The sequence below is a fragment of the Nuphar pumila genome, chromosome 4 (genome assembly GCF_984573655.1).
Source record: "Nuphar pumila chromosome 4, dmNupPumi1.hap1.1, whole genome shotgun sequence".
Classification (NCBI taxonomy): domain Eukaryota; kingdom Viridiplantae; phylum Streptophyta; class Magnoliopsida; order Nymphaeales; family Nymphaeaceae; genus Nuphar; species Nuphar pumila.
The window spans coordinates 108051991-108077130 of NC_143252.1; the positions used below are offsets into that span (position 1 = coordinate 108051991).

Sequence of the window (25140 nt, forward strand, 5' to 3'; positions counted from 1 at the left end):
CGTCAAAAAACCTTTATTTCTACCATTGTTGATGCAAAGACTACGAGGGTCTGGCCCCCTCTCTCCAAGTTTCAAGACATTCACATACTTCATAGTACAATGGTTTAAGGATGACGTAGTTCACGAACACAGGGTTCTTAGTCACTATAATACCAAAAAAAAGTCGTTCAAACACCAGAAATATATGTCAAATTATTTTAGTGGAGACCACAAAAAAGACCCTAGATTATGCAAGAATAGCGCTAGAATGCAAGCTCTAGAATATGTAATGTCTTTGTCGTTACTATTTATATAACACAGAGGAGCCTAAGAGTCAATTCGAGTTTAAAAGATAGTTCACATACTTTTTATGCAAATTGCCTATATTTTTTATGCAAAGTTAAATATTTGTGATGTTTGGAGGTTCAAGTTTAAAAGAAAGTCTACTCGCACATATTTTATGCGAATTTAATATTTTTTTATGCGAGGTAACTCAACTATTGTGAGGTTTAGAGGTTTGAGTTTAAAAGAAATTTTGCAGTTTTTTATGCATATTTTTGAATTTTTTATGCAAAGTAACTTAGCTATTTACGCAGTTTGTCGGTTCGAGTTTAAAAAAAAAGTTCACATATTTATTATGCATAGTTGAGTTACCTCACATTAATATTTTTAGAAATGTGCATAAAAAATATGCAAAATTTCTTTTAAACTCGAACCAACAAACTGCATAAATACTTGAGTTACTTTGCGTAAAAAAGATAATAACTTCACAAAAAAACAATAAAATTTCTTTTAAAATCGAACCTCAAAACATCCCATATAGAGAAAATTTACACCGAAAATGATAGGTGCAAGGGATAAAAAGGTCATAAAAATAATAATAATTGTGATTTTATACAACAAACAAATTTAAAAATTTTGAAGGTATTTCAGGAAACATGTCATTTTTGTCATACAATACAATCATTTTTCGAACAAAATAAATATGAAAAGTAATGCATGAAGCAGAAGCAATAAAGCGAGAAGTGGGATACGGTTGTGAAGTGATTGTTTAAGCACATAAAAAATGAAAAAAATACACATAGAAAGCAATATGAAGTGTGGGCAAAAGCAAATAAAAAATGATACAAAGATCAGTACAAATCATATAAAATCATAAACTTGGTATAAAATTATTATTTTTAATGTAGAAAAACCTAAAAACATAAAAAGTTAAGAGAAAATGAGTGGAAAGTGACAAGAATCAAGAGGCAAACATTAAAAAAAACAAATCAGTTTCCAAAAGTTTTCTCTCATTTCAAGGAAGCGAGGAGTTTCCCGCTTCTCCATGCAGCAAGAAGGTTTTGGTAAGTATGGTTCTGACTTGACCCAACCTCATAGATGTGTTCAGCATGCTCGGTTAAGTAGGAATCTACCATTGAATCATTTTTTTACAAAAAAAACATGTTTTAACAAGTTGGAAAAAATTGATGCATTCATCGCAGTTGATTTTTGGATCACTAGAAAAACTTGTATACAAGTCGGATTTCAGCGATCCAAATGCTGGTTTTTGTTAAATAAAACATGTAGATCACATCTAGACTATTAGATGTATAAAAAAATGTGGTATTTGTTAAGTTGGTTGTATTTACAATTGATTATAGCTTATTATATATTTTTAGTGTTTTTATCATATTTTTTATACATTTAATTAGTGTCACAAGAATATGAGAACTATCTTGTGAACTGAGCATTTCCAACACCTTTTTTACAAACCCAACCTCGTAGATGAGTTCAACATGGTGAATTTTCTTGGAATAAACTGTTAGATCGATGAAAAAATACAAATTTTGGATGATTGAAAATTTATGAAGTTTATGAGCCATTGATTTTGAAGCTTTAAAAACTTTTGTTTATGCATCATGTTCTGATGATTCAAGAGCTGGTCCTTATAAAACCAAGTATATAGATCACATCCATATGGTTAGATTTAAGAGAAGAACAAAAGTTCCATGAAAATTGTGGTTTACATGGTAGTTTTTATATTCTAGAAATAATTTTTTTATATAGTTTTAGAACTTAAAAACTTTTTTTTTTTGGAAATGAGAAGAGAACTTGAAAACTACCACTCTAGTATTTTCCTTTGAAAGGTGAGATTCTACCCAATTCACATCGGATCAAACTAAATAAGTTGATGCCAATGAATAGGATTTTATCCCATATCCAACCAAATTTGGTTTGGTTTAGTTGCATTTGGTAAGTCAAAGCCATATCCGATTGTAACCAGATGTGGATATAGTTTTTTATTTTTTTGTAACCAAATCCAATAAATATCTGAATTTGACAGATATTCGAAATCTGTTTACATGTAAAAAGTGGGTCTGGTATGATCTTTTTACCAACTCAATCTGAATTGAAATCCACTAAGCCAACATGCGATTAGTCGAATATGGTATTGGCTACATCTTGACTAGTGGGACGTGGCCGGGCATGGATCCACCGTTTTCTGCCTGGGTGCTGTCCTGTGTTTACTAAACAGGGCCTGCAGTGTCGGGTACAGGACACAGTGCGTCATGTGACGCTTTACATTTAAAACTTATTGATCTGCCCAATGACTCGTGATGCAACATACTTAGCCTATGTTTGGGAGCCTTGTGTTGGGATGGAAACATGGTTTTCATGTCTTGCCAATACATGGACTTGAGATTCAACTCCACAAGATGTTTGGGACCTCATCATGAATTTCAGGTGGATTTTCCAAACATGGGCATCTTTGGAGTAATACTTTTAACATAGTTGTAGGTTATGAGAGTCAAAACTGAAGTAAAATTTGGACAAATTTAACCAGTTTTTCTTGATGATGTAGATGATTGGGACCATATCAAAAAATAGTTAAAGCATTCTTGTGGAGTTGGCAATACAATGATCTATATCATCAAGAAAAATTATTAAATTTGTCCAAATTCTACTTTAGTTTTGACTCTCATAACCTCCAACTATGTTAAATTGTTGATTATTTTTAATTCCAAGAATACACACCTGTTTGAAAGTCAACACCAATTCATGAAAATGTCAATACCACCTGAAATTCATGATGAGGTCCCAAGCATTTTGTGGAGTTGGCAATACGATGAATCCCAACTCCATGTGTTGGCAAGACAATGAAACCATGTTTTCATCCCAACACAAGGCTCCCAAACATAGCATAAAATAAACATTTTAGTGGTTTTAGAGTCCAGGCAAACCTTCAAAATGTTCATCCACCTTCCTTGATGAAGGGTGTAAATATAAAGAATGTAATCATGAATCTCAATGCTTATCTATCAAAATCCTACAAAAACTGCCTCATCTAGGCTTGCTCTACAACTTTCGAGGGCCCAATTAGCATATATGTTTTCATAAGAAAGAATCATAGCCTTGGTTCAAATGGTACATGCTTAACATTGTAATGCACATTGACCGTCCAAAGTGTCATCATTGACTTAGAATGGAGGACCCCACAATCATCCACATCACCCCAGGCATGCCTGCAGCATAGGTGTAGAAGTTTCTGCCAACCTCTATGCTCCTTCAACTAAGGCCTTCATCTAGATCATTTAAATGATGGATACTATTGAGTTTTTTCAGGTCGTGAATGATGATGATTTTCTAAGGTTACAACAATGTTTGCATAGATGAAACTAAAGGGCAATGAGCTAATCAAAATCAAGATACTGAATCTCCTAAACACATAGTTTTCACCCTGAATGAATATCCGGATATGAGTTCAAATTAATTACACGAATTTCAAACGATCAAGAGTGAAAATATATTCCTGTACAAATATCCAGATATGAATTTCAAATGAGCTACAGACAAGAATGTCAAATGATCGAGTGATTAACAAAAAGACCATGTCACCACCCTGCGTGCTGCCACGCAGATGAAATAACACAAGCAAGCTATTTCTAATGACGATTCTCTTGGTAGGGCTGAAAAGGAAAAATCTCTCTTATCCTGCAATTAGATATCTTAGTAGATAGGAAGAAGTCTTCTTGATTTATTTTGCTTGTAACCATTTCTAGCCTTCTTCTTCATCAGGATTTTGTTACAGTTAGTGCTACAAATAAGTATATATTATATGCTAGCATCATCTTGCATTGTTTCATGCATTTGTAACTATTCTTGTCAACGTAGCTTCACACTTGAAACTGCAGTATCCAACTCGCAACCAGGACTCATTGGTTGAAATTTGCACACCATGCAACATGGATTTCAAATGAACATGAGTTTTAAGACGGGGCAACAAAGCTAAAACATGTCAAGTACAAACCGATAATATTTAAGTTAAGAAAGCTCTATTTACTATTTAGTACTGACATATCCAAGAATAAAAACAGCCACTGTTCAGTGAATTCAGCAAGCTACAGTTTGAGAATTGAAGCCAGGTAGTTGAAGATGAAGATAAAGAACTGGATTCGTGATAGTGTTGGACATTTGGGTTTGGGTTCAACCCGTTTGACACTATGAGTGAGTTAGTGGGGCTGGCAGTGGGCACTAAATGTGTGTTAGTGGGGGTGGAGGTTACATGAATGGGAAGACAGTCAGTAACCACCCCCTATCTTCCATTATAAATGGAGCGTTGGTCTGTATGATGAGAGCAGTTATAAACGATAGCCTTTAGCCTATTGCCCGTAACTAGGGTCTTGCTCACCATCGACTTCAAGGCCTGGGCTCTGGGCGTTGATAGGCTGAGGAGACACCCCCACACACACGTCGCATCGACTATGGCATCTACTGTACATGCGTATTTTGTATTCCGATTTTAATTTATGCGAATACGCCAACAACGGGTTATGAGCCCACGATCATCGTGCATTCTGCTACGCGTGGTCAGTTTAAGCTCGTCGATGTCGGCATATCCGGTTGTTGCTGTTGACACATACTAGGGCCTGCTGTCGTATTCCCGCATCAACAACGGTAGCGGTTGAAGACGACAGATAGCAGAATCGGGGTGGGCATGTGTGTATGCCCGTTCTGCTACCAGTGACCGGCGACGTTCTGGACGTGATTCACCGACAGTGAGTGTCCTACTACTCCTGTCTTCCCCCTTCGCATAAACGGTTTCAGCCGGGAAGGAAGGGGGAGACGGTTGACGCGTTCACTGTAGCCTTCGTGTAAAGAAATTAAGCTAACAAAAATATGCGGAAGCAATATAGGATCTAACAAAGGCACAATCAAATCACAACACAAGGGTTTACGTGGTTCGGTCAACACGACCTACATCCACGGGGCACGGAGAGAATAATCCACTATAATGAAAGTAGAGAGTACAATGTAGAGAGTACAACGTCCAATAGCTTGCCCAAAGCTAAAGATAATAACAACAAAGAAATGACAGGAAGAAATGAATACAAGATTACCTCTCGGGTGCACAACCCGAGTCAAAGCCCACACCACAACCAACACCTCTCTCTGAAGATCAATGCGTGGTGACGAACCTTCTTCCTTCCTTTACTTCTTTCTACTCTCTCTCTCTTACTCATTCTCTCTCTGCACACTTCACACAGCCACTCTACCCTTCTCTTCTAGCACACAACCTCTACACCCCTATTTATAGATGGCATAGAGTCTTCTAGATATGAACCTCCTAGAAGTGAGCCTTCTAGACTCATTCCAGAAACCGAAGAGGTTTTAACTCTTCAACTTCCTGCATTAATAGGAGTTAGGTGGCTATTCCACTTCCCCACATCATTAAATGAGGGGATAGGGCTAACCCTTCAACTTCTTCTACATTAATGACAAGTGGGTGGCTAATCCACTTCCCCATACCATTAATGAGGGATAGGGCTGGACCCAACAATCTCCCCCTCCAGCCCTAGGGGATACTTCAATTCAACTAATCAATTGAAGTTCATGTCGGCCAGTTGCCGACATGTATTTTGTTTCTCCATCGGTAAGGCCTTTGTCAGCATATCTGCACCATTATCATTTGTGGAGATCTTTGCAAGATGAAGCAAAATTTTCTCAAACACATCTCGGATCCAATGGTACCTGATATCTATATGCTTTGACTTTGAGTGAAAACTCAAGTTCTTGGCGAGATGAATGGCACTCTGACTGTCGCAGTACACCAAGTACTTGTCTTGCTCAAAACCCAACTCCATCAAGAATCTTTTCATCCACAACATCTCTTTGCAAGCTTCTGTAAGAGCAATGTACTCTGCCTCAGTAGTAGACAAAGCAATACACCTTTGCAATTTTGACTGCCATGACACAGCTTCCCCTGCAAAAGTGAGTACAAAACCAGATGTGGACTTCCTCGTATCAATATCTCCAGCCATATCTGCATCTGTGTAACCTGTCAAGACAGGCGATCCACCACCAAAGCTTAAACAAACTTTGGAGCTCCCTTTGAGATATCTGAAGATCCACTTTACTGCTGCCCAATGCTCTTTTCCTGGATTTGCAAGGAATCTACTAGCAACACCTACTACATATGCGATGTCTGGTCTTGTACATACCATCGCGTACATCAAGCTTCCGACTGCTGAAGCATAAGAAACTTTCTTCATTTTCTCCTTCTCCTCGTCACTTGATGGACTCTGCTCCGAGTTCAGCTTAAAGTGACTTGCAAAAGGAGAACCAACTGGCTTTGCATTGTTCATATTGAACCTGTCCAACACCTTTTCGATGTATTTCTCCTGTGATAACCATATCTTCTTGGTTTTTCTATCACGAGAGATCTGCATGCCCAATATTTCCTTTGCTGGCCTCATGTCCTTCATTGCAAAGGTCTTACTCAGTTCCTTCTTAAGCCTGTCAATTATAGACATATCTTTTCCAAGGATAAGCATATCATCAACATATAACAAGAGAATAATAAAATTCTCACCGAACCATTTTATGTAAACACAATGATCTGCAGTCGATCTATTGTATCCATTTTCAGCCATAAATGAATCAAATTTCTTGTACCACTGTCTTGGAGCTTGCTTCAGCCCATACAAGCTCTTTTTCAACCTGCATACAAGATTTTCTTTACCTTTGACTTTAAAGCCTTCTGGTTGCTCCATGTATATCTCCTTCTTCAAATCACCATGGAGGAAAGCAGTCTTCACATCTAGCTGCTCAATCTCCAAGTCTAGGCTAGCAGCAATACCTAGAGCAACACGAATAGAAGACATTTTAACAACAGGAGAGAAAATCTCATCAAAGTCAATACCTTGCTTTTGACCAAAGCCTTTCACAACCAATCTAGCTTTGTACTTTGGTTGAGAGCATTGTTCTTGAGTCTTCAACCTGAAAACCCATTTGTTCTTCAAGGCCTTTCTGCCTTCTGGTAGTTCCACCAAATCATAAGTGTGGTTCTTCTGCAATGCATCCATCTCATCGTGCATAGCTATTAGCCATTGCTCTTTCTGCTCACACTCTTGTGCTTCCTGGTAACTCTCTGGTTCACCTGCATCAGTAAGCATCACATACTCATGTGGAGAATACTTTCTGGAAGGTTGTGACTCTCTGAAAGATCTTCTCAATTGGGGTTCTGAAAGAGGTTGTTCTCTAACTTCTTCATGCTCAACATGGCCTGCGGGTAAATCAACATCCGCCTCTGCATCATCTTCCTTCACTGTTCTTCCTTCAACTTGTGCCACTGGAGGAGTAACTGGATCTAAGTCGATAGATCCACCTGCAGAAGTCTGAATTGACACCTCTTTCTTGATATCTTCAAGTGTTTGGTCTTCAAAGAATACCACGTCTTTGGATCTGAATACCTTCTGCTTCTCTGGATCCCATAGCCTGTAGCCGAATTCGGCATCACCATATCCCAGAAAAATGCATTGTCTCGTCTTATCATCAAGCTTGGACCTCTCCTCCTTGGGGATATGTGCAAATGCCCTGCATCCAAATACCCTTAGGTGCTTGTAAGACACATCTTTTCCTGACCATACCTTATCTGCAACATCATTTGCTAAGGCATGAGCAGGAGACAAGTTGATCACATCAACTGTTGTCCTTAAGGCCTCATCCCAGAATTTCTTTGGCAACTTGGATTATGCAAGCATACACCTGATTCTTTCTGCAATTGTACGATTCATCCTTTCTGCAATTGCATTGTGATGTGGGGTACCTGGAACTGTCAACTCATGGCGAATTCCATGAATTTTACAATATTCATGGAATGGACCTGTGTACTCGCCACCATTATCTGATCTGATGCATTTCAGTTGTTTTCCTGTTTCTCGCTAAACCATGGCATGGAATTGCTTGAATACATCAAGAACCTGATCCTTGGTTTTCAGAGGGTATGCCCAAACCTTCCTGGAGAAGTCATCTATAAAAGTAACAAAATAGAGTACACCACTGAAAGTTTTCACATCAGTAAAACCATTAACAGTTTTTGTTCTCAAAGGACCACAAACATCAGTATAAACTCGCTCCAGAATGTGAGATTTTCTATGAAAGGCATTTCTAACAAAGGATACTATATGTTGCTTACCAGCTAAGCAATGAACACACGGGTTTAGACGTGTACCTTTTAACTCTGGGAGTTGCTCCCTCTTAGCAAGAATCTGCAAGCCCTTCTCACTCATATGGCCTAATCGACTGTGCCACAAATCATTAGAAGAGTCCTCAGTTGTATTCAACTGTCCCTTGCATACCTTGCCTTGCATCTTGTAAAGAGTACAACATCTCTTTCCTCTGGCCTGAACCAATGACCCGCTGCTGAGTTTCCATTGTCTTTGGCTAAAAACACTGTTTCTGCCATCTTCATCAAGCTTTCCTACTGAAAGCAAATTCAACCTCAAGTCTGGAACATGTCTGACATCCTTGAGCACCAACATGTACCCAAGATTGGTCTGGAGATGAATATCTCCAATACCTACAATTTCTGACGTTCCTGTGTTTCCCATTCAGACAACACCAAAATTACCGGTCTTGTATGTACTGAAATATTCTCTCTGTGGTGTGGCATGGTACGAGGCTCCTGTGTCTATGACCCAATCTGTATCCTGACATACACAGATACATGGATCATTAGTAGTAGACAAAATCACAAGCTCACCTTCAACTGTGGCTGTGGTATCTTCTTTGGTTTCTGATGATTCTGTCTCTTTCTCTTTTTTCTGATTTTTCTTTGGCTCTTTGCACTGATTCTGGAAGTGCCCTTTCTTTCCACAATTGTAGCAAGTGATGTCCTTCCTTGACCTGGACTTGCTCCTATATCTGCGGTCATTTTTTCTGTCCTTTGACCGACCCCTGCCTTTGGATGAACTCACCATCAATCCTTCACCAGAATCCTCATTCGGTGATGGTCTTCTCCTAATTTCATTGGAAATGAGCGTACCTGTGACCTCTTCCATATCCAATGTTTCTTTTCCATAAATTATGGTTGTCACAAGATGCTCATAAGATGGTGACAATGAGGTTAGTAACAACAAAGCTTTATCCTCATCTTCAAGTTTAACATCCAGACTAAACAGACCAGCAATAATCTTATTAAACACACTAAGATGGTCAAGAATGAGAGTACCTTCCTTCATACGAATACTATAAAGTTGTTTCTTGAGGTGTAACTTGTTGGACAAGTTCTTGGTCATGTAGAGGCTCTCTAGCCGCAACCACAATCCCGCTGTTGTCCTCTCTTCCATCACGTTACACATGACTTCATCTGATAGACACAACTCAATCACACCAGTAGCCCTCAAGTCAATATCATCCCATTCATCATCGGTCATGCTTTCTGGCTTATTCGCCTTCCCGACAAGAGCCTTGTGCAACCCTTGCTGTGCAAGTAGAGCTTTCACCCTTCTTTGCCATAAGGAAAAGTTTCCTTTGCCATCAAACCTCTCCACCTCAAACTTAGAGCTAACTGATTTAGAAGACATGATTTTCCACGAACCAGCTCTGATACCACTTGTAGAGAAATTAAGCTAACAAAAATATGCGGAAGCAATATAGGATCTAACAAAGGCACAATCAAATCACAACACAAGGGTTTACGTGGTTCGGTCAACACGACCTATATCCACGGGGCACGAAGAGAATAATCCACTATAATGAAAGTAGAGAGTACAATGTAGAGAGTACAACGTCCAATAGCTTGCCCAAAGCTAAAGATAATAACAACAAAGAAATGACAGGAAGAAATGAATACAAGATTACCTCTCGGGTGCACAACCCGAGTCAAAGCCCACACCACAACCAACACCTCTCTCTGAGGATCAATGCGTGGTGACGAACCTTCTTCCTTCCTTTACTTCTTTCTACTCTCTCTCTCTTACTCATTCTCTCTCTGCACACTTCACACAACCACTCTACCCTTCTCTTCTAGCACACAACCTCTACACCCCTATTTATAGATGTCATAGAGTCTTCTAGATATGAACCTCCTAGAAGTGAGCCTTCTAGACTCATTCCAGAAACCAAAGAGGTTTTAACTCTTCAACTTCCTGCATTAATGGGAGTTAGGTGGCTATTCCACTTCCCCACATCATTAAATGAGGGGATAGGGCTAACCCTTCAACTTCTTCTACATTAATGACAAGTGGGTGGCTAATCCACTTCCCCATACCATTAATGAGGGATAGAGCTGGACCCAACACTTCGCTGATGGAATCACTACCGCCGGTGGCTGCCTGGCGTCAAGAGTGTCTTTTCATTTTTTTTCGGCTGATCCCTGTTGCCGATGAGGCCGGGATTGGATCCCCATCACTGGCGACCTTGTCGGTTGGTCGCTGGTGGTAACAGCCAGCCCCGACGACAGGTGTTTCCACCGGCGACATATCTGTATATTTAAAAAAAAGGTCAGAAACTATTACCTACTGATGGATTTCTTCGGGGAGGTGAGGGGACTGAAGATAGCCGACGGCCTCGCCGGCACCGCTAGCTGCATTAAGCCGTCGCCATATTTTCGCCGTCGCTGAACCGTCGTGCTGGTTCAAACGCCAAATCCCTTGTTGGATGGGTCTCTTTCAGAGGGGTTTTGGCCATGGGTCATCGCTGGGGAGCAGGTGATGTCTTTTGTCGCCGGGCGTCACAGTTTCACCGGCATCATCGCCGGTGACTTTTCCTACAACCAGGAGGCCGAAGGGACATTTGCCCTCTTCGATGATGATCGGATTGAGGCCATTTCCGCCAGGGTTGTCGCCAGAGATCGTCAGGCAGAGTGGCGGCCACCGTCGCCGGCAGGCCTTTCGGCTGGTTGCCAAGGGGCGATGCCGGTCGCTAAGGGGCGATGTGGGTCACCGTCAGGTTTTTGTTTTTATGCTGCGTACCGGGTCAGATCGGGTGTACTGACCCAGTGGCTGGCCCGATCCAAACCCGTTTTGGGTGGATTGGGTCTGCCTCACATTCTTGGACCGGGCCCGATCCTAGTATCGGATCCGCGGTGTGGGTTCAGACTAGACTCAGACCCATTATGGTCTAAGGTCTAGGTCTGATCCGAACATTGGGTCGGATCTGACCTAGTTGGATCAGAACTAGACCCACTTGGATTTCAAATATGGTCCAATCTGGCTGTACCGGGTCATGAACGAGAACCAATCGAACCAGGTATGGTTTGGGTCTGATCTAATCCATTTGGACCGGGTCTCAATCTAGCTTCAACCCGATCAAAGTATGAACCAGATTTGTATTGATTCAGTTATATCGGGTCAAGATCCAAACCCAACTAGATTCAGGCCTGGATCGGCTTCGGCTTCTGAACCTGTCCCGGTTCCTATTTCAGACCAAATCTGGGTTCGGATTGGGTTTTGGATCTAATTTGGGACCCAATCATTATGGGTCTGGATCCATATTGGATCCGAACCAGAGGTATTTAGTTCAGGATCCATTTTAACTGGATTTGGATTCAAATTGTATCATATTAGATCCAAAACAGGTCTATATACTATTTATATCTTAACCAAATCAATGACTGATACGACCCTTTTCAGGACCTGTTCGGAGTCATTTTTGATCGGTTCCTATCAAATTTTCATCTATTTCGAGATATAGAGACCGTTTTCATGAAAGTACATCATTTTTTTTATACAGTTACAGGGTTTTGTGAGCTTTTGTTCACATTTTATATTGGTTCATTAAGTTCAGAACTGGTTCAAACCCTTAGATGACCGGTTCAGGGCCGTTTCAGACCGGTTCGAGGTGTTTTTAGACCTGTTCAAGCTTGAGAACCATGAGTTTTACCTATATGAGTATGTTTTATCATTTTTTCATGCTTTATAAGCGTTTATTGTTAAGAAAGATGACTTATACATGTTAATATATGTGTTTTTATGTTGGTTAAGTTATTAATCATGATTATGACTAAATTCATGATATTTTTTAATAAGTTATCATAAATAAATAGTTTATGCATATATGTTGAAGCATGAACTTGTATTTTGATGATATAATGCATATTTCATCATGAATATACTTTCATTAATATGTGTACATAGGCATGCTCTATAATATAAATATGATTTAAGTAAAAGATCTTGATTGATTGGCTCATTCAATCACCAAAGTGATCTGAATTGCATTGATTGAGGATTCTTTGGACCGTATTAAGATTCAATATTATGATTGTGTGTGACTTTATAAAATAACGATTCTACCCAAAGGTAGGTTGTTGTATTCTAAATTTACACATGGTGTAATAGTAGATGTGTATTCCAGCCTATGAAGCATGTTCGTACCTAAATGTACAATGCTGAATTGTCTCTGATTATATGATCTGCTAGTTTCATCAACTGAAGTCAATTCCTTGTGAATTGAGGAGACAGAGCAACTATAAATATTGTTATTTCCATTAAAGTGGAACAATAATGACTCAATTATGCTTGTCTCAAAAAGGTAAACAATAAAGGGTCTCAATGTTTACCTTTTCATCATAAGTCTCGTCTGAGCAATAATAAAATTTTCTCTTTCATTCCTTATTGTATCATGTTCTTTTCTTATTGACGGTTCTAGTAATATTCTCATATTAGACGGATTTGATTTCTCGAACTGAAAATAAATAATATTGTTCACTCTCGGATACATGACTGAGATTTGGCCCCTAGGACCGATGAACCTCCCGCTCTTACAAAGTAAAGTATAGTCTAATAGAAGGTTGTATATGAGAAGTGAGAGCGCTCGAACAGACTTAGCCTGTTGCTTTTGTAATCTCGAGTAACTAAGAACATTCAAGGCGCTATTCCTCACTGTAGGACAGTGAAAGAATTTTTAGGAGCCATTGAGGCTCAATTTGTCAATTCTAATAAGGCAATGGCTAGTACACTAATGTCCAAACTAGTATCTATGAAATATACTAGTGATAGTCACATCCAATAACACATTTTAGAAACAAGAAACATTGCATCTCAGTTGAATGACATGAAATTCACCATTTCCGGTTCTTTCTTGATTCATCTGATTTTTGACCTCATTGCCTATTGAATATGGATATTTCAAAATCTCTTACAATATACATAACGATGAATGATATTTTAATGACTTCTTGACCAAGTGTGTTGAAGAGGAAGAAAAACTTAAGGGTGAGAGGGTGCCGAGTACACATATGACCTTTCATAAGAAAAAATATACGCCGAGGTCAAAGAAAGATTCTTTCAAAAGAAAGAATAAGAAGAAAACCTATGGGGAGAGTTCAAACTCTCAGGTGAAAGTCAGATACCATGTAGAAGAATCTTCTATAAAGTGTTTCTTCTGCAAGAAGAAAAGACATAAGAAGGTGGATTGCTTGAAGCATAAGAAATGACTAAAAAATAAAGGAAATAAGTCATTTATTTCTCATGAGTGCAATTTGATTTATGTTTTACTGCATAATTGGTGGATTGATTCCGGTACCACAATGCACATTGCCAACTCCTTGCAGGCATTTTTGAATAAAAGGGAACGAATAGAGCATAAAAAAAGCATCTTCTTAGGAAATAAGATGCGTTCGCATGTCAAGAACGTTGGGACCTGCAAAGTTGTGTTGGAATCATGATTCATTTTGGATTTGCTTGATACATTTTATGTTTCATCCTATAGTTGGAACCTGATTTCAATTTCAAAACTTGATAAGTTTGGTTTTAGTTTTAAATTTGAAAACTTCAAGCTTGTTATTATAAATTTTTTTATTAATGTAGGTTCTGCATATGTGTGTGATGATTTGTATCGGTTAAAAATTGAATTTCAAATTCAGGAATCTCATTCTATTGAGAACACAATGATTGACAATAAATGTGATCTAAAGAAAGATCAATCCAATTTGTTTTGGCATTGAAGGTTATGACATATCTTGAAAGATAGAGTCCAAAGACTTATGAAAGAAAGAATTTTTGGATCCCTTGATTTCACAGATATAGAGTCATGTATTGACTGCATAAAGGCTAAGCAGTCTAACACATATAAGAAAGATGCCAAACACAATAATAAAAAGTTGAAGATAGTGCATACAGATGTTTACAAACTTTTTTACCGTGTGATACAGGTGAAAAGTATTGTGCCACCTTTATAGATGATTACTCACAGTATATATATCTCTACTTATAATTTAAAAAATGAGAAGTCTTTCAGGTTTTTAAAGATTTTAAGAAAGAAGTAGAGAAACAAATTAATGAAGTTATTAAGGTTGTCAGGTCTGATAGAGGTGACAAATATTATGGTCGTTTTACTGAGATGTGATAAAAGGAAGAGCTATTAGTGTGATTTATAAAAGAAGAAGGTATTGTACCTTAATATACCATAACTGATAGTGCTTACCAGAATGGTGTAGTTGAAAGAAGAAATTGTACCTTTAAAGAAATGGTTCAAGCGATATTGGATCACTTAAACCTTCCATTGACCTTGTGGAGTGAAGCTCTTAGGATAATAGTGAATATTTTGAAAAAGGTTCCTATGAAGAATATTCAAAAGACTTCTTATGAGTTATGGACTGGTAGAAAGCCTTCTTTGTCATATATGCGTATATGAGGATGTCCAACAGAAGCTAAACTGTATAACCCATATATAAAAGCCTTTGATCCTAAGATGACTAGTGAATTTTTTATTAGTTATCTAGAAAGATCAAAGGGCTTTATGTTTTATTGTTCATTTCATACACCATAGATAGCAGAAATAGATAAAGCGAGATTTCTTGAAAATAATTCTATTGGGATAAATGCATTTCAAAGTATTAAATTTGAGAAAATACAAGAATCAATTTTCATACCTGTAAAGGATAAACACCATTTTTTCTTGTCATTGTCCCTTTGGATAATGTCAGAAAAAGTTCGATCAATAAACATTAATTCCAAATAGAGCAAGTTGTTGATAAGGATATATAAAAACAACAAGGTATAAAAGTTCATTTTGAACCACCTGTAAGACCTGTATAGAGGTCTACAAAGACTAGAAAATTCGCTATCCATCCAAACTATGTGGTATATTTACAAGAACCTAATAATTTCATAGATATTAATGATGATCTCTTAACCTTTGCAGAAGCTATTGAAAGTGAAAGATCAACACATTGGATCAATGTCATGAAGAAAGAACTTGACTCTATGGCAAAGAATAAAGTGTGAGATCTTGTACCTCGACCTGATGGAGTTAGACCTGTTGGTTGTAAATGAGTCTTTAAGACTAAGACAAACTCTAAAGGTCAAGTGGAGAGGTACAAGGCTAGTCTTGTTACAAAAGGTTTCACACAGATAGAGGGCATTGATTTTAATGAGACTTTTTTTCTGTCTCAACTAAGGAATCATTGAGGGTAATCATGACCCTCATAACTCATTTTGATTTAGAGCTATATCAAATGGATGTGAAAACTGCATTCCTGAATGGGGATCTGGAATAGGAAGTATACATGTAACAACCTCCTCGTTTCAATGTTGATGAATCAAATAATTTAGTTTGCAAATTGAAGAAGTCAACTTATGGACTTAAACAAGCCTCCCGTGAGTGATATAAAAAGTTCAATCAGATAATTATAAACTTTGAATTCACTAAAAATATTGTTGATCAGTGCATTTGCATTAAGACTAGTGGGAGTAAGTTTATAATTTTGGTTTTATATGTTGATGACATTCTTCTCGCAATTAATGATTTGAGTCTACTATATGAGACAAAAGATTTTCTTTCCCCTTATTTCGATGTGAAGGACATGGGTGATGCCACATATGTCCTTAGAATTAATATTCATCGTGATAGAACTAAGAATATCCTTAGTCTCTCTTAGAAATCCAATATCCTAAAAGTTATTAAAAGATATGAGATGGAAGACTATTCTCTTGGTTCGACACCTATAGTGAAAGGAGATAAATTGAGTCTAAAAAACTGTCATCATGATGATAATAAAAAAGCTCAGATGACAACTGTCACATATGCTTTAGCAGTTAGGAGTTTGTAGTATGCGCAAACCTGCACATGACCTGATATCGCATTTGCTGTGAGAATGTTTAGTAGATATTAGTCAAATTTAGACATTGTACACTGGAAGGCAACAAAGAAGGTCATGTGTTATTTGTAAGAAACAAATGACTACATGTTGACCTACATAAATGTTGACCACCTAGAGATCATTAGATACTCTGATGCAGATTTAGGAGGATGTCTCGACAGTAAAAAGTCTACTATTGAATATATTTTTCTACAAGCAGGTAGTGCCGTCTCATGAAAAAGTAGAAAACAATCTACAATTGTTGCTCATACCATGAAGGAAAAATTTATTGCTCTATATGAGATTTCATCTCAAGCCATTTGAATAAGAAACTTCATTATGATTCTTGGGATTATGAACTTTATTGAGAGATGACTAAAGATCTTTTGTGATAATGAAGCCGTTGTGTCTTTCTCAAATAACAATAAGAGCTCAACCTCGTGTCGACACATGAAGTTAAAATACTTTGTTGTTAAAAAAATGACTGAGAATCATCCAGTATGTATTAATACAATTGATATGAATGAAATGACTGCAAATCTCGTTACTAAAGGGCTAACACCGAGATTATATTTTCAACATGTAAAGGGGATGTGTCTTTTTTATTTCTTATGATGTATGACAATATATTATGTAATCACATTTGTAAAAATGAATTGATTGTCTATGACTTTGTGTATTGCTGATTTTTCATAAAGGATCCCTTATTTGGTTAAATAAAATAGCAGAATAACAATATTAAAAGACCAATAGAATAGGCTAGAGACCAACCTATTCGTAAAAGTAATTTTAACATATTAAAGCACTGAAAATAAGTTGTACTGTAATACATAAAAATATGATATTTTATAAAGAAATGATCATCTCTATGACTCATATGATTCATTTATGTGATATAGGATGGTATGCGAACTCACATAAAGAATTAAGTTGAGATAATAATATAAACCTCGATTTAGTACCTTTTTAGTGTCAATGGGTCAAGTAGGAGAATATTAGACATTTGGGTTTGGGTCTAACTCATAGTGTAACCCACTTTGATACTATGAGTGGGTTAGTGGGTACTAAATGAGTGTTAGTGGGGTGGAGGTTACGTGAATGTGAAGAGCTCACATTCTGTAATCACCTTCTATCTTTCATTATAATGGAAGGCTAGTGGACTGTATGATGTGATCAGTTATAAATGATAGCCTATTGTAATTGTCATTGGGTTCATGGTCTTGCTCACCATCGACTTCAAGGCTTGAGCTCATCATGAGCATTGATAGGCTAAGGAGAACGCCATGCACCCGCATGTCTCATCGACTATGGTGTCTACCGGTACATGCTTATTTTGTATTCTGATGGTACATGCTTATTTTGTATTTCAGTTTTAATGCTTATTTTGTATTTCAGTTTTAATTTATGCAAATACTACGCCAACGGATAGAACATCTAAAAAAAAGATAACTAGCAATATAACTTTTCCCATGTACACATTCTAATTTCCCTCATCTTTAATGCCAAATTTTTCCTGATATATATAATCTGATCCGAATGGTGAATAATGACTAACACAGGTTATTAAATGCTTTTTCTATTAAAGTTTATTACTATACATACTTCCATAAGTTCTAAAAAGTGATGATTATAAACTTATTGCCAGAGTTGGTTATTATTAGACGTAGGGAGAGAGGATGGCTGCAAATGGAGAATTGGCAATTCACAATGAAGCTTCCCCTCCTGGGGCATGCAGCCTATATGTTCTCTTTTTTGTGTGTGCATGTGTGTGCACGCACTCGTGTGTGAGAGAGAATTCCACATGCGCTGATGCCATTTCTACGATGGAATCATCACCCATCATTCCACTGACGATGCACAAATATAAACAACTCCACGAGGGGGAAGAAAACAGAAATTTCTTACATGAGGTCATGTTCAAATAGATTATGCCCTTCGCTGCAGGCTCATGTCAAAGACAACTTCTTTCTCTCTCTCATTGTATATTTTATAATCAATTGCAAAACCAGGTGTAACGATGACGATGAAAGTTATCATATTATACAGAAGCACAAAAGCAAGGCATATTATATATTTATATTACTAATATGGAGACCCCATATGAGAGGCGAAGCAGGTTATATGTTCCCCCGAACAGGGCAGTTAGCTACATCTCATGATCGGGGTCCCAAAGAGCACCACGTATGTAAGCATGTGCGTCTCGTATCCCCATGTTTGTCAGCATTAATTAGCGTTGGAGTTTGATGCGATTGCAAAGACTTAAGTACCCTCTCCTCCATTGGTGCAAAAAAAATGACGGCTCTTGAAAATGAGTGGTTGTAAAGACTTAAGTGCACCGACTGACCTGCACATTGACTGTTGTGGAGCCTGATTCAAAGTTTTTACCCTTACAGGAGGAGGGTTTGGGGGCTCATCTCAGCGTGGGTAGAATCATTCAACTCTCACTCTCTCTCTCTCTCCCTTCTATTTCTGCTTCTGTGCACATCCATTAGAAGATCATACATTGCTCCATCAAGCACCGACTGACCTGCACATTTACTGTTGTCGAGCCTGATTCAAAGTTTTTACCCTTACAGGAGGAGGGTCTGGGGGCTCCTCCCAGCGTGGGTAGCATCATTCAACTTGAAGAGTTGTGGAGTCTGATTTAGACTTTTTACCCTTACAGAAAGGGGGGTCTGAGAGCTCCTCCCAGTGTGGGTAGCATCATTCAACTTGAAGAGTTATGGAGTCTGATTCAGAGCTTTTACCCTTACAGAAGGGGGGTCTGAGGGCTCCTCCCAGCGTGTTTATAGCCTTTTGCCCTTACAGAAGAGGGGATTTACATTTCGTAGAACACCCGTCACCGGAACGAGATGAACACCCGTCACCGGAACGACGGCTCCGCTGAGACCTCCTCGCTAGGGAGAGGAAGACGACGTGGTGAAGCTTCTGCTGGCCATCCTCAGCGCGACTGCACCGACTGGGTTGCTGTCGAGGAGGAGGGCGAGAACAGTGACTCTTAGCTTGGGCAATCTTTCTTTTGATGATTGTGGTTGTAATGTATCGTTGAAGTTAAAATGGGAAATGAAATGACAATAGAAATTGCTGAAAATTTACAAAAATAAACTAGACTCAATAACAAAGACACTACTTTTTACGGATTTGGAATATGACCTCCGGTTAGGGAGATATGGCTCTGACAAGTTGGTCCTAATTTGTCGAAGACACTACAAATCGCTATACGATTTGCGGAAGACACTACAAATCGCTATAGCGATTTGCGGAAGACACTACAAATCGCTATAGCGATTTACGAAAGACACTACAAATCGCTATAGCGTTTCGCGATTTATGGAAGACACTACAAATACTACAAATTGTTGTAGGAAAGCCCGATAATACTACAAATCATTGTTGGAAGACCCAAAAAAAATTTGGTCCGGAGGGCGCTGCCCCCCCTGGACCCCCGCCCGCTGACCTCAGCGCCGGGGGGAGCCCCCGGACCCCCCTCCTGTAAGGGCAAAAACTCTAAATCAGGCACATAAGTAGAGAGAGAAGGGAGAGAGAGTGAGAGGGTTGGTGTTCATGGCCTTCTCCAGGAGGAACCCTTTACCTCCCTTGATTTCTTCTCTACAGAGAGAGAGGGTTTTACAGTGTTTTACGAAAAAAGAAGAAGAAGAAGATGACGATGGAGCAATGTAGGATCGTCTGTTAGATGTGCACAGAAGTAGAGAGAGAAGGGAGAGAGAGTGAGAGGGTTGATGTTCATGGCCTTCTCCAGGAAGAACTCTTTGTTTCCCTTGATTTCTTCTCTAGAGAGAGAAAGGGTTTTACAGTGTTTTACGGAGAAAGAAGAAGAAGACATGTTTGTTCTTTTTTTGAACAGAAAAAGAAAAAGACTTTGAAGAGTCAACATCATCCTCGACTTTCTGGATGGAGGACATGTTTGTCCTTTTTTTGAACTATTTGTTTTTTCTTTTTTGAATGAAGGGCATTTTTGTTATTTTCTCAAACCATCACTTTATGAGAAGAATAGCAATAAAGGGTACTTAAGTCTTTGCAACAACACCAGAGTCCGATGCAAAGTTATGTCAACATACACAGGAATACGAGCCCCATGTGCTTGTATACGTGGTGCTCATTCAAAGCCCCGAACACAGGCGTGGGATTCACTGAATCATCGGGGGCGAACATACACAACCCTCTCCCAGATAGGATACGAAAATAAGCCACCAATCGAGTGCTACAGCGCATACACAGTGAGATAGGCCAGGTGGCAGATGGATGATTGGAGAAAATTCAATGGCTGTGATACTAGAATCTACTTTAGTAAGACCACATAATATACAAAGCATGCCCGGTTATTGACTACCAAGAACAAGACAAACATGAATTCTGGGACACATCCCAATCAGATGATGCATGCGAGTCGAAGAAAGCCGCCACAGGGCTCAAGTTTTGTTTTCATAAAAAAGCCTCATAATTGAATAGCAATAGATTCTGGCAGAACAGTGCAAGATGATGATAGCAAATAATATAATACAAAGGAGAGTAGGGTGGTTTTTACTTGTGAGGGTGCTGATAGGAAAGGTGTAGGATCAAACCCCACGAGAGCAGATCAAATGATTTGGCATCCTCACCGTCCACAATGTACACAAGGATCATGAGGTCTTGTGGACAAAGCAATGGACGGTGAAGATGTCAAATCACTTTCTTAAAGTGATTCGATATAGATCGCTTGATCTGCTCTTAAGTCCCACTGTGGAGTGTGTCTGTAGCTTTCAAAGGTGGGCCACCCAAGGGAACATCCGGGGTTTACCTTGCTTCAGTGAGGACTCCTCGTCATAAAAAAAAGATTCTATTAGCGACCAAAAACCATGGGCTCAACAAAGGTAGTATTGGTCTCAGATACCTATGAAAGAAAAAACAAAAGACTAAATTGAAATGTGCTACAAATAAGTCACCACATAAAGCGTCAGAAAATATTCGCCATTCAGATCTAATGTCGGAGTTCCTCGTTTCTTACATCACTAGATCAACAATTCGCATGAACCATGGTCTAAATTTAAGAGATCTCGAGATATGGTTTCTTTATCTATAACTCACTGAATATCTTTGTCAAGAACGACTAATGGTTCATTGATTGCTCCATCAACCATCGTCTAGCACAGCAATAACAACAACAACCTTGTCAAGAAAACCTCATTATTCATCAATTACTCGATTAACCATCGTCTAGTACAACAGCAGAGATCCGTTCAATAGCGTTCAGCAACTTCATTTCAGATTGAAGAAGAAACAAAGTAGCAGAGGCAAATACATTACGCATAACTTGGCGCCTTTCTGACTATAATCTGAACTAAATAATTAGCAGACGCTAAGTCATAATCATCAACTTACTGCAAATCATAAATAGATTGCAAACAACCAGCAAGAAAGCCAAATTTCATCCAACCAAGAAAAAAGATACTCGTGCAGCTTATGTACAGACGATACCCTGTTTCGCTTGAGGCGCCGAACCTACTTCAGTAACTTATTCTGCCATCGCCCTCTGTGATCACATCCTTGAAAGACCCTCCGCTCGGAATCATCGGCAATACGTGCTCCTGATGAGGAACGATCACATCCAGCAAATAAGGCCCCGGTGTATCCAACATCTTCTGGATAGCCGCCTTCAGCTCCGATAAGCGAGTTACTCGAGCGGCCGGAATATCACAAGCCTCTGCAAATTTCAACATGTTTGGGAATATTTCCGATTCTTTTGATGGATTTCCAAGATACGTGTGTGCTCTGTTCGCCTTGTAAAACCGGTCTTCCCACTGTACCACCATGCCCAAATGCTGGTTATTCAATACCATGATCTTCACAGGGAGGTTGGAAGCTCTAACTGTGGCCAATTCTTGCACATTCATGATGAAGCTACCATCCCCATCGATATCAACCACTACGGTGCCGGGATTGCCTACTGCAGCGCCTATTGCGGCCGGTAGACCGAAACCCATCGCTCCCAATCCACCAGAAGTCAGCCATTGGCGCGGCCTCTTGTACTTATACCACTGAGCTGCCCACATCTGATGCTGCCCGACCCCGGTGCTGATTATGGCTTCCCCATCAGTCAATTCATCGAGCACTTTGATTGCATACTGCGGAGGGATCGCTTCGCCGAATGTCTGGTAGCTCAACGGCCACTTCTTCTTTTGCTCTTCCAATTCATCCCTCCACGATGCGAAATCCAGACGCCGGAGAACCTCTTCCTTCTCCTCCAGCATCCCATTGAGCCCCTCCAATGCCGGCCGGATATCCGTGCAGAGCGATACATGGGGCTGCTTGTTCTTCCCGATCTCGGCCGGATCGATGTCGATATGAACAATGCTCGCCCGGCTCGCGAAAGCCTCCAGCTTCCCTGTCACTCTGTCGTCGAACCTCACCCCGAAAGCGAGCAACAGATCGGCATGATCGACCGCGTAGTTCGCATAAACAGTGCCGTGCATCCCCAACATCTGCAGGCTCAGCTGGTCTGAAGAGGAGAAGGTGCCGAGACCCATCAGAGTGCTCGCGACGGGGATGCCGGTGAGCTCGACGAACCGGCGGAGCTCCTCGCTGGAGTTCACGCAGCCGCCGCCGACGTAGAGGACGGGCTTCTTCGACCGGGCGATCAAATTGACGATGAGCTCGAGCTGGGAGTCGACAGGGGGCTTGGGCAGCCTGTGGATGTAGCCATGGAGCTTCATCTCCAGGAACCAATTCGGCACGGCGAACTGCTGCTGGACGTCCTTGGGGATGTCGACGAGGACGGGGCCGGGGCGGCCTGAGGCGGCGAGGAAGAAGGCCTCGCGGACGACGCGGGGGATGTCGTCGACGTCGAGGACGAGGTAGTTGTGCTTGGTGATGGAGCGGGTGACCTCGACGATGGGGGTCTCCTGGAAGGCGTCGGTGCCGATCATCCGGCGGGGGACCTGGCCGGTGATGGCGACGAGAGGCACGCTGTCGAGGAGGGCGTCGGCGAGCCCGCTAACGAGGTTGGTAGCGCCAGGGCCGGAGGTGGCGATGCAGACGCCGACGCGGCCGGTGGAGCGGGCGTAGCCCTCGGCGGCGAACACCTCCCCTTGCTCGTGCCGGCAGAGGACGTTCTGGATGGCGGAGGAGCGCGTCAGCGCCTGGTGGATCTCCATGGAGGCTCCCCCGGGGTAGGCGAAGACGTGGGAGACGCCCTCCCGCTCGAGCGCCTCCACGAGTATGTCCGCTCCCTTGCGCGGCTCGCCGGAAGCGAAGCGGGACGGGAAGGGCGGCGGGATCGGGTGGTGGAGGTGGGTCTGGACGGCCGGTTTGATGCTGCTGGGGTTCGGTTGGGGAGGAGAGATGGCATTTCTGATGAGCAGAGTGGTGGCTCCGCGAGAGGGGTAAGGTGGGGACGAGATGATTGAATGGTGGTGGTGGTGGTGGTGGTGGTTGGGTCGCTTCAGGAAGGGTCTGGTGGTGGAGAATGTAGTTGCAGAGGTGGACGCCGACGCCATGAGAGATGTTGGGGAAGCTCTCTCTCTCTCTCTCTCTCTCTCTCTCTCTCTCTTTTGTTACTCTTGTAACAGCGCGCGCACACACACACACTCTCTTCTTGAGTAGGGTTTTTTAGTGCAAGAACATAATTACGAAATTGGTCATGGATTTTGGGGTCTTGTACAATACAGGGTGTTGCAAACTTTGAAAAGAACAATGACTCGTATGTATAGAGGTGATAAACGAGCGGAACGAATCCAACAAACTCGGTTTGTTCCTACCGCCGGCCGAACCGAGTTCGAGTTTATGACAAGCCCGAGTTAAGCAAGCCCAGCTTGAGCTGGCTCGTCGAAGTAAAGTCCTTTTAAATTGAACTTATAAAAATAAAAGCCTGCTTATAAGCCTAGCACTTCAATATCTAAAATCTATGATATAAAAATATATGTAAATGCATGAATATTACCGGTTAGCAAGCCAACTAGAGTTGAATACAAACACTTATATGCTTATTTTACAAGTTTGAACAAGCTCTTTATAAGTCAAACATGTGTCGCCAATAGATCATCTGGATCAAGTAAGGGGCATGGAGTTTTACACGTTCACGACAGTGATTGTAAGTACTGCAGGTATCATCAAAACACCAAACCATCCAAAGATGATTTTCAGTGCTGGTTATCCAGTTGCATAAGCGACCCTAAGCTTGTGCTTTAGCGTCTCTCTAAAATTGTAGTCATAGTAAGATCTTGGTTTATTCAATAGTCAGGATCTTCACACACATTATCTATAAACAAGTAACATGCCTTATATGCCTGTGTCCAATATCATTAAACTTCTTTCTATTCTTTCCATATGGATAGATCCATTTGTAAGTAAGATAGGAAGAGCCAGTGCAATTAAGTCTTTGATCTTGTAAATATAAAAAAAGTAGCTTTATTTGGGCTTGAGTTGGTGTTTACCCCTACTAGGTTTACAGCACGGACTCGAGCCTACATGGTCTTTGGACGAGCTCGATGTTCAAGTGGTTTAAGGTCCGAGTTGTATCCGAGTCAGAAGTCATAGCACTTACTGGTTCGGCTCTAAGGTCAAGCCAAGTCCTTCCTAAAGATTCTTAATTGGGGGGCATTTTGGTGGCTCAAAAAATGTGAACCTGGATGCTGATTGGTGGAGGGGTGATAAAGTGTGATAAGGATTGAGATGGTATGTGTGTGGAAGGCACTGAACGTATGAGATGGGATCGGGTGATATTAAATTCACCATTGATTGTGATTTTCAATATCCACCACCCATCTCCATCTCGGTGGATCAAGGGTCGGATGCCAAATCCTTCATTCAACTTTTTT

At 40.4% G+C, this 25140-nt stretch overlaps 1 protein-coding gene across 1 annotated transcript; it reads right to left on the reverse strand.

Annotated features, from left to right (window-relative positions):
* Nucleotides 1–21494: 21494 nt before the first annotated feature.
* On the reverse strand, nt 21495–23909 carry LOC149840476 (acetolactate synthase 3, chloroplastic-like). The gene has a single exon (XM_090003172.1). The coding sequence runs from the start codon at nt 23818–23820 to the stop codon at nt 21832–21834; it is 1989 nt and encodes a 662-aa protein (XP_089859298.1). The 5' UTR covers nt 23821–23909; the 3' UTR covers nt 21495–21831.
* Between the last annotated feature and the right edge of the window lie 1231 nt (nt 23910–25140).